General features: G+C 31.2%; 2 protein-coding genes and 1 long non-coding RNA gene across 4 annotated transcripts; 1 reads left to right on the plus strand and 2 right to left on the minus strand.

Moving 5' to 3' along the window:
* Window positions 1–105: 105 nt before the first annotated feature.
* On the minus strand, window positions 106–2,449 carry LOC8276721 (autophagy-related protein 8C-like). The gene is made up of 5 exons (XM_002529859.3): window positions 2,290–2,449; window positions 1,040–1,095; window positions 881–933; window positions 488–606; window positions 106–376 (listed from the first exon to the last, which is right to left on the minus strand). The coding sequence occupies exons 1-5, from the start codon at window positions 2,324–2,326 to the stop codon at window positions 264–266; spliced, it is 378 nt and encodes a 125-aa protein (XP_002529905.1). The 5' UTR covers window positions 2,327–2,449; the 3' UTR covers window positions 106–263.
* A 1,363-nt stretch (window positions 2,450–3,812) lies between these two features.
* On the minus strand, window positions 3,813–6,936 carry LOC8283927 (autophagy-related protein 8C-like). The gene is made up of 5 exons (XM_002529858.3): window positions 6,667–6,936; window positions 5,261–5,316; window positions 5,101–5,153; window positions 4,161–4,279; window positions 3,813–4,073 (listed from the first exon to the last, which is right to left on the minus strand). Exons 1-5 carry the CDS (start codon window positions 6,701–6,703, stop codon window positions 3,976–3,978), a joined length of 363 nt encoding a protein of 120 aa, XP_002529904.1. The 5' UTR covers window positions 6,704–6,936; the 3' UTR covers window positions 3,813–3,975.
* Window positions 6,937–7,608: 672 nt separating this feature from the next.
* On the plus strand, window positions 7,609–9,692 carry LOC112536473. 2 transcript variants are annotated; one of them, XR_007217255.1, is made up of 3 exons: window positions 7,609–8,087; window positions 8,611–9,302; window positions 9,505–9,692. It is a non-coding gene; the product is annotated as an uncharacterized LOC112536473 (long non-coding RNA). The 2 variants fall into 2 exon arrangements; XR_007217254.1 differs by having other exon boundaries at window positions 7,609–9,302.
* The last annotated feature ends 210 nt before the right edge of the window (window positions 9,693–9,902 follow it).

Consider the following 9,902-nt stretch of genomic DNA (forward strand, 5'->3'; position numbering starts at 1 on the left):
TTTCAGTTGCCCTGGTAAAATTAGCAGCACAATCATGCTTCAGAATCTTGGTTCCTTTCAGCCTAAGATCCACCACAACTTTTAATTTGCTCATCTTAAACCATATACGAAGAAATCAAATATTTACGGCATAGAATTAATAAAAAGTAGTCAAACATCCAGACTTAGGGGGCAGTATCAATAAGTTCAGATATGGTTTATCCATGCAAAGAGCAGATAGTTAACTATTTACATCTGGTCATTGCCATTTTAATGGCATATCTTCAGCTTGACTGCAACTCGACTGATGCTCCAAATGTGTTCTCACCACTATATGTCATGTACAAGAAGCCATCCTCATCTTTGTTTTCCTCATAAATCGCTGACATCATGGCAGCTGTGGTAGTAGAAAGCAAAGACAAGTTAACTAAATGAGAAAAAAATAAAATTGAAACGATGCTATAAAGGTTGACAGGATATAGATCAAAGAAAAAGGTAGTCTTCTGACCAGTGGGAGGCAATATGTTCTTGACAAAGATGAATATAGCCTTCTCAGCACTCAGCTTTATTCTTTTCCGAACCACGTAAACAAACTGGCCGACAGTCAGATCAGCTGGAACCAGGTATCTGCATCCAAAATAATTAGAAATTTAACATCAACCAGAACAAATCCGCTACATGCCGGGAAGTTTTATTGAAAAATATTGCAATCAGTAATCCAGAAAAGCCAAGATGATATACAAACTATTAAAAGATGAAATAAACACCAAGAAAAAGCAATTCGAACGAGAAGACTCTAATGCATAAGAAGATGCAGCAAAGACCATGCAATGATTTAATAAAATTCCAACTAAAATATATATAAATATATAGAACCAAAAGATGTACAGATATTACTAACTTCTTTTTGTCAATGTCAGGTATGTCACTTCTTTCGGCCCTCTCCACAATAACCTATTTAACAATCAAGAAAAATAAAAAAACAGAATGAATAAACCATTGCACATTATATATTCCATAAAATAGACTGACTTATTATGAAGAAAATGTTATTTCATACTGGAATTCGATCAGGATATTTCTCCCTTATACGAGCTGATTCTGCCTGCCTCCTTTCTGCCAACAGGAAAATGATAATTAGCCATAACGAATAAGGAGAAACCATTATATTTCTTCCCATTATAGCCGATAAGTTCATCAGTCTCCAATACAAGTAAGTAAAATACCTCTATAAGTGAGTAAAAGGTTGCTTTGTTGATGGAATAGATTTTTAATTTGAATTTTAAATATTGTGTGGATAAACATAAACAAATAAATGAAACAAAGTTAGTTTACACTCAATTTTCTACTTGAAAAATATGGTCGTTATTTCTTATTCAACTTTACTTGGAACATGAATAATTATGCTAAATGGAATTGAAACATAACCACAATGCAGAAAGTGGCTTAGCATAGAACATAACAGTTATATCAGCACTTACAAAATTTATGTAGCTTCTCTGAAATGCAATAATAAGGAAAATGTTGTGCAGAGTTAAAGAACATTTAAACCAAGAAATTTACCACTTTCAGTTCCAGTATCTTATCACTCAAAATTCTTAGGCCAAACTGAATTTTGTATTCCAAGTTGCAAAATCCAAAAAAGTCTATCGCCTGATGAACCAATTCTGGTTCCTATTTCTCAAGACAACTGTGTATCTCTTAGCAATTGTTAAGATGTCACTTTTACCAGATCTCCACAAGGTTCGTCCACTCATTAGATAGAACATTGACCCAAGAATTAACGCAAAATTATGATTCCCACACATTTAAGTTAATTGTCACTGGGAAATTCACTAAAACAAAATAGCAGCACTTCAGCATCTTACTGTAATTTTATATTCAACTTAACTGTAATCCTACAGAACAAGCAAACTATTTTATGCTTTTAAGACTAAAGTCAAAATTAAACTCAGATATCATATCAATCCCAAGATCAAAACATACCCCACATATAATTATCAACTAAATTTCAAACTCCTTTTTGTTTCATGATGCTACCAGAGACCCACAATTACAAGGTCAACTCTGGTATTCTTTAACAAACAGATCAATGGTAGATATAACTGATACTGAAACCATAATGAAAACAAAATTCATGTAACAAAAAGAATCATTCTTTGTGAAAACTAAAAAAACCCCAGATCATAGAAACTAAAATAGAACACAAGAATAACCGATTTGAAAAGAAAAGGATCGATCAACAATTATGTAAAACAGTAGAAAGATGTGTTCACAGATAATTGAAAAAGAGGATAATAGAGAGAAAACCTAGAGGGTGTTCCAGCTTGAAGGAGCTTTTGGCCATTTCTACGGAGTCTCTCTTGCGTGCTAATCAGTGAAAACTGTTTTGTATTTTTAGTTAAAAATTGATTTTGCTTTCTTTGAGAGATTGTTAACTAAGCGCAGTCAAAGGAACTCCCTTCAAAGGAAAAAAATAAAATAATAATAAATATATATATATGATTTTTAGCTTAAATAAAAGTGTATAAACTTAATCAAAATATTAAAATTGTTAAAATTTAAAAATATAATTTATAATCGATAAATGATTTAATAATTAATTATAAATATATATATATTAAGAAAATCTTTTATAAAAAATATTATAAGATCTATATAATTATAATATTATATATAAAATATATATTTTTTAACTCGGTAGAACTAAAATTTGCTTTTTCTTCTTTTAAAATTTCATTAATTTAGAAGAAAAAGAAATTTCAGAGTTTGCAACGAGCATTTGATAATTCTTTTCAGACAGCAATGATTTGAGTAGGCGAGCCGAGATTATTAATAATTTTTTATTTGGATTATCTTGGATTGAAATTATAGATACATTTCTGTTAATTTAGTTATTTGGCTTTAAATTCTTAGAAAATAAGTATTAAAAATAAACCTCAAATTTCAAGAAAATATTTAATGAGACTCAACTCCAAACATTAATATCTTGAGAGAAAAAGAAATAACTAAGTCAATTCAAGTTCAATTTGGTTTATATCTTTCTAAAATTTGATTAAAAAAAATAATACAAAGATAGGCTTGCTTCATTCAATTGTTAAACGGAACTGATCAAATAGCCAGTTTGCATGCCAATACTAATACAAACCCTTTTTTTCTAATAAGGTTCAATTCCGCCCCTGAACTTTACAATAAAATTTAATTTAATCCTTTTTGACCTTTTGGATGAACTTAATCTAAAATTTTTTAATTTTTAATTTAAACTCACTAAAATTTAATCTGGAATTTTGATTTTTATGCTCAAATTTCCCATTGAGAATGTAACCTACTCTATAAAAGAGAGTGAATTGATAAAAATTAATAAATCAATAAATTTGACTGATTTTTTAAAAATAAAAAGTTTAGTATTTATCTATAATTAGTTGAAAAATTGAATTAAAAGAATCTAGTTTTTTAATATTATGTATTTTAAGTATTTTTAGAATTATAAAATGGTCTTTTAAGAATTAGTAAATTAGTTTTTAGTTTATTTCAAAAAATTAACTCTTTTAATTTCTCAATAAAAGGCAATGTAAAGGCTACTTAAGCCACAATAATAAAATTTTGGGCTAAAATGACTCAAAAGATCAAAAAAGGCCAAATCGAGCCTTACCATAAAGTTTAGGGGGCAAATTGAACCTTATTTCTTTTTTATTTTTTCTTTTTCCCTGTGAGAAAAACGTAAAACCATATTTCGCCCCGTCAGTCAATTGCTTGCAAAGGTTGATCCAAACTTTCAAGAGAAAGTAATCATTAAAAGACACATCTGCAAGCAAGGTATAAACAAGACGGCATCCATGCAAAACCTAACCACCCTATAAAATTATAATAATACTAGTTAATGTGCTTAATCCATGGCCATACTTGCCCATAGTTAATTAGTAAGAACATAAAGATGAGAATTTACATTTGTTCGTTGTCTTAATTACATAATTTCAGATTGAGGCTTGGGTACACTTAGAATGATTCTCCAAATGTGTTCTCGCCACTATAGGTCATATAAAGGAAGCCATCCTCATCTTTGTTTTCCTCATAAATTGCAGACATCATAGCAGCTGCGATGAACAGACAATTTATAAGAAGCCGACCATTTATGAAAATAGTGCTCCATATAGAATAAATAAAACAAGTCGTATTCTTACCAGTGGGTGGCAAAATATTCTTGACAAAGATGAATATAGCCTTCTCAGCACTGAGCTTAATTCTCTTCCGAACCACATAAACAAATTGGCCAACAGTCAGATCAGCAGGAACCAGATACCTGCAGCCAACATTTTGCCAGAATATAATTAGAATACTCACTCAGAATTTTGGCAAGATAAATCTTCCAGACACGAGAAAGGCCAGAAAATATGCAGAGAATATTATGTGAACTTGCAGGAAAAAACTAACTTTGCAGCTGCAAACATGCAAGGGATTATTAATGTTTCAGATTTACAAGCACCTTGCTTGACAAGTGCATAGGCATAAACATAGAAATGCATGTATATGCAATCTGTTTACCGTGTAATTAATTATAAAGATAACAATGCATCAGAAAGAAACTGCGCAGTATTCAAAGACAACCATGTTTATTTCCATATTCAAAAACAGTGTCATAAAGACATCACATCTCTATATCATGTGCTTATAAACTATTTATGCTCTTAAGTGAAATGTTAATATAAATTGATAACAGTTACGTGATGACACTTTAGTCAACAGCTAATTACTGTCCACCTTTCACCTTTCAATTAGATCCATGGTGTTTGATAAATTGTCACATCTTTCTTAGAATGCTGCCTTCTATTTTTATTACAGCAGTCAAATCACTATAAAATTTTAAATATCATTTTAAAAGCCGCCAAGTAGCCAGGTACTAGGTTTCCCATCAGAGGCCTATTAATCATGGGTACACAATTCAAGCAACCCCCGGGATACTATTTGGACAGAAAATACCAAAAGAAAATCAACGAATCAAACTGCATTGTATGAGAAAACAACCACTTCCTTCAAATGAAAAAGACACATAAACTAATTAGCGAATATAAATCTAGAAGTGTTACAAAGCAGAAAAAAATAATAAATACAAATACCACTAACTTCTTTTTGTCAATGTCAGGTATGTCGCTTCTTTCAGCCCTCTCCACAATAACCTGCACAGTAAAAGAAAAATGATGTACTAAAACTGAATAAAAACAATGCAGATAAGAAGCATATCCTAGAAAGTTTCAATCCCACAGACATGATATATGATTCCTACCGGTATTCTATCTGGATATTTCTCCCTAATACGAGCTGATTCTGCCTGCCTCCTTTCTGGCAAGCATTCAAGGTGAAACAAAGAGCATGTTAGATACTTATAACAGAAGAACAGACAGTAATTTGCAGGGGAACACAAAGTAATACAGCACAAAGATGGAGGCTTTTTAGAGTAATAGAAGAGTTCTATTATCCATAAAAGGTAGGCAAGAACTTGTATATGAGTGAAAAACAAGCTTTACATCATTTGGTGGAAGAAAGAAAAGTTGGAACATGCTTATTGGTGATACAAAGATATAAGGGCTGCAGCGGTGGAATATGTTCAGTAAAATGTCATGTCAAGTCAATGGGAATAGACCAGGATCGAGAAGAGGAAATAAGATTAGAATAAAAAGTAACATAGAGAAAGATGTACGTGTAGATGCTCAAGTTTATAAGAATGCTATAAATTGCAATAACAAGGTAAGTATTTTCCGTGATGCAACGGTGTCATAGAAATATTTGCAATTTGTAATTTTCTGAGTCAGTGCCATACATTACACACTTGTACTTAAGGTAGTGACATCACCCCATATCTCTCATATGTTAAGTTATTTGCCAATGATCCAGAGATCAATAGCAATATGCTAGGTTGATATAAAAGCATGTCATTGCTAATTTTAACCGTAATAATTTACCTCTAGGTTTTTTCTCCATATATCCACCTTGGGAATAAAGTTTTATCCACCTATTAATTTCTAAGTACATACGCTTGAAACTCCTGAAAATTCAATATATCCACATTTTCCTTCACCCACACATATTGCAGGATGTTCTACATTTTTCTCATTTTTTTGGAAGATGTTGATATTCCCAAAGACCCAAAATTCCATATTGGATGATGCTCCACATATTTCTCAAGATCTAAGATGTCCAATTAAGATCATTTAAAAGCTTCTAATTTATGCTAAAACAAAGAATCAACCAGATAAGGCTATCGATATCTTCTTTACTTAGCGGATCAGAACATGAATCAGCAGATTAAAACGTGATTGAAATTGGGATACTAACAAAAACATATGAAATTATTCGTGACATGTAACTAATCATTAAAAAAAAAACAAGCTTTATGAAGACCAACAAAAGCCCAAATCATAAAATCCACAATCACATACAAAGAAACCAAAATCAAAAGAAAAAAGAGAGAGATAGAAAATCACCACAAACATATCTACTCATTCATGTCATGCAGTTGACCATTTAAAGGAAAAAATCTTTGTCAAAACCAACAAAAACTCAGATCATAAAATCCACAATAAACACACAAAAAAATCCAAAACAAAAATAAAAGAATCAAACAAAAATACCCAGATCATAAATTACAGCAATCAGTGTAGATAAATAATAAGAGAGAGATAGAAATATAACCCAGAGGATGTTCCAACTTGAAGGAGCTCTTAGCCATGGTTTTAGAGTACCTTTCTTGAGCTAATTAGCCAACAAAATATGAGAAAAAAACAACGCAAATAAAAATTAGGGTTCGTTTCCTTTTCGAGAGTTTTAAACAAGGTGAATGATTTCAACCAGTATCAACAAACTTCCGTTTTACTCCTCTCTCTCTCCTTTTCTTTTAATATTTGTCTTAATTTTAATCTTTTTATTTTTATGTTGATTCGTGTAAAGGTAACAGAACTCGAGTAGTATTCTATTTCTCCGAGGCTCTTACAAACGATATCGTTTCATATATTTTGTAAAGTATTTACAAAGTTCTGGAAATAAAAATTTATGTTCCCAATTTTTACTGGTCAATAGCAACTACGCATTGTCAATGGGCTGTTGCTGCCCATTCTATATATTTTTCCAATCGCTAGAAGTGAAAAATTATATTAGACTATCTATTATTTTCATTATAAAAATATTTAATTTATAAATTAATTTAATAAATTTTAAATTTTTAATATTAGTTTTTAATATTTTAAATAATAAAAACATATTAAATATTTTAAAATTTTTTAAAATTTTTAAATTTTATTGATGTAATAATATAAAAATTATTTTAAAAATATATATTAATTAATTCTAATATGATATAAATTAATGATAGCATATTATTAATTAAAGATTATTATACAATTAAAAATTTAATTTATTAGTGAATATAATATTTAATAATATTAATTTTATAATTAAAATTATTATTTAATTATAAAACTAATTTATTAATTATATAATATTAAAATATAATTAATATGTTATTTTTAAAATAATCATTATCAATTAAAAAATTAATTATAATATCCGAAAAAAATAAATAATATTATTTGAAAAAAATATTTTTCTTCCCTTTTCTTTTCCCCCCTTTCTTCTCCTTCCTCCCTCCTTCCTCCCCTTTCCCCCGTCACCGACGGCTCTTCTCTTCCCCTCCCCCTCCCCTAACCCCCCCCTGCATATGCGCCGAACAAGCCGCTACTGTCGTCCTTCCCTCCTCTCCCTCGCCACAGCGCCGCTTCCTCTTCTCTCTTTCCCCACGCTGTCGACGTCAAGCGAGGAAGAGAAGCTTCCCCCGTCGTCGATCTAGTTCCTGCCGTCGTCATTTCGCTCGCCCGACGCTGGGAACGAGCTCCCCGCTATCGGAACCCACGAGCAGAGCTTTCCAACTGCGTTTTCCCCGCCGGCAGCTGTGTTCGACCTCGTCGGAGGCGAGACTTTTTGGCCTCGATCCGATTTCTTCCAGCGAGTTTCCTGCCAAAACTCTTGCGATTTTAGACTTCTTGCAACTGAAGCTTCACGTCGGCGCTTTTCGGACCGTCGTATTTTTCGGACGTGCATAATTTTTACTTTTCGACTCGGTAGAATTTTATTTAGACATTAAAAAATTATTTTATAATTTTAAAAAATATTATTATTATCAATTATCAATTTTAAATAATTTAATTAATCAGATTTAGTTAATTTTGACTTATATCTAAATGCTACAAATTAATGGATATAGTTCATTATTGTGTTGTTTTGTGGTAGATGTGATTATGTTGAATTAGTTTAAATACCATAAAATTTTGTGAGGGTTAGTTGTCCAAATAAATATTATGTTGGACCGTCTGTAAGACAATTGTGTTATGTGGTATGTTGCACAGTCGAAAAAAATAATATAGTTTTGGTGGCCCGACTCTCATTCATTAATTTCAGAATATTTGAAGTATTTCTAACAGTTCTGGACCGTTATACAGGGGTTAAACGTCTATATTTTAAAGGAGATTTTGCCGAATTTTTAGTAAAATTTTCGAGTCTGAAATCTCTTAGGCAGTCTAATTTAGGAGTCTAGGCGTAGAAAAAATTTAGAATATCTTATTAACTGAGTATTTTTGTGAATAGATAATCTGTCCATCCAGCCAATTCCACCCGAGACCTAGGAGCATACTGCAGAGCGCGGCAGAACTGTGAGTTAAAGTTATATAATCAACTGTGCTCTTGTCATGTCTAAATTAAATGCGATACTAATTGATTAATAATTATTATAATTATTATTATTGTTATTATGGATAATTTCATTTCATTGATAATTATCATAAATATTATTAGCATTATTATTAGTAAATTTATTTTCACTATTATCAATATCATGATTATTATTATTACACATAATTTTGCATGTCTGTTTTACTCGAGACTATTAAATTTTAATTTTCAATGTGTTATTGAATAAATTGTGTTTGCCTATAATTATATTGTTTATAATTATTATATATGTTATGATTGTGACATTGGGATGAGGCGACAGTAGAACAATGTCGCCTGATGGGTTGCATCAGGACCGCATGCGCACCGGTATTAATCATAGACAGGTTGTAAATGTTATTTTTGGGTTTTACCCTGGTCGAGTATAACTCTCTAGGCTGTGGAAGTTTGACTGCCAGAGGAAGGTCCATGGTCGAGCGTTGCTCTCTGAGCGCCTATTTATTTGGGAATCAAGTGTCCAGGCTGAATTTAAGGACCTTGGTTGAGCTTCGCTCTCTGGGCGCCAGATCTATTGGAATAAGAGAACCGAAAGACTACTAATATTGGAGGTTAGGGTTATGCTAAGGCACTCGTCCTATAAGTATTTCAATTCTATTTTCTTTCTGAATTATGGCATGACACGGATTTTGGTATAATTTGACATATGACATCTTGATTTAATAAATGTTATATTGAGGAGACTGTAATTGTTTAAGATTATATGTTTTTAATTCACTCTCGAAGCTAACAGTCTCAATTTAAATTTTTCAGGTGACAGTTAGATTCTCTGCCGTCCTGCGTTGACGACCCGACTTCTTTCTCTATCAGGCCTACTGTAATTAATTTATATTTTCATATTTTTAATTATTTAAAATTCTAGACTCTCCGCAGCAGAATGCCTGATATATTAGTAAATTATGGAATGTTGTTAATGTCTAGTTAGAGATTTTTGCATGGCATGTCGGTCTGATTTAATATTATATTTTTATATGCATATTTGAAAAGCCGATTAGTAAGGCTTATTATGGGCCTTGGTGGTCTTAAGCCTGGGCCCACAAATTGGATCGTAACACTAATCATTGTGTAATTAAGAAACTAATTTATTATTAATATATTATTTTTTAAAATTAAAATCATTGTTTAATTAGGAATATAATTTATTAATTAAT

This window comes from Ricinus communis, chromosome 9 (assembly GCF_019578655.1).
Source record: "Ricinus communis isolate WT05 ecotype wild-type chromosome 9, ASM1957865v1, whole genome shotgun sequence".
Classification (NCBI taxonomy): Eukaryota; Viridiplantae; Streptophyta; class Magnoliopsida; order Malpighiales; family Euphorbiaceae; genus Ricinus; species Ricinus communis.

Bases quoted from the DNA above. Each gene is read 5' to 3' on its own strand.
- LOC8283927 (XM_002529858.3), bottom strand. From the start codon at position 6,703: ATGGCTAAGAGCTCCTTCAAGTTGGAACATCCTCTGG. The intron at 4,280-5,100 runs GTTAGTGGTATT...TGTTGGCTGCAG, and splicing joins CCTGACATTGACAAAAAGAA to GTATCTGGTTCCTGCTGATC. The intron at 4,074-4,160 runs GTAAGAATACGA...TGTTCATCGCAG, and splicing joins GAATATTTTGCCACCCACTG to CTGCTATGATGTCTGCAATT.
- LOC8276721 (XM_002529859.3), bottom strand. From the start codon at position 2,326: ATGGCCAAAAGCTCCTTCAAGCTGGAACACCCTCTAG. The intron at 934-1,039 runs GTATGAAATAAC...ATTGTTAAATAG, and splicing joins AATATCCTGATCGAATTCCA to GTTATTGTGGAGAGGGCCGA. The intron at 607-880 runs GTTAGTAATATC...TTTTGGATGCAG, and splicing joins CCTGACATTGACAAAAAGAA to ATACCTGGTTCCAGCTGATC.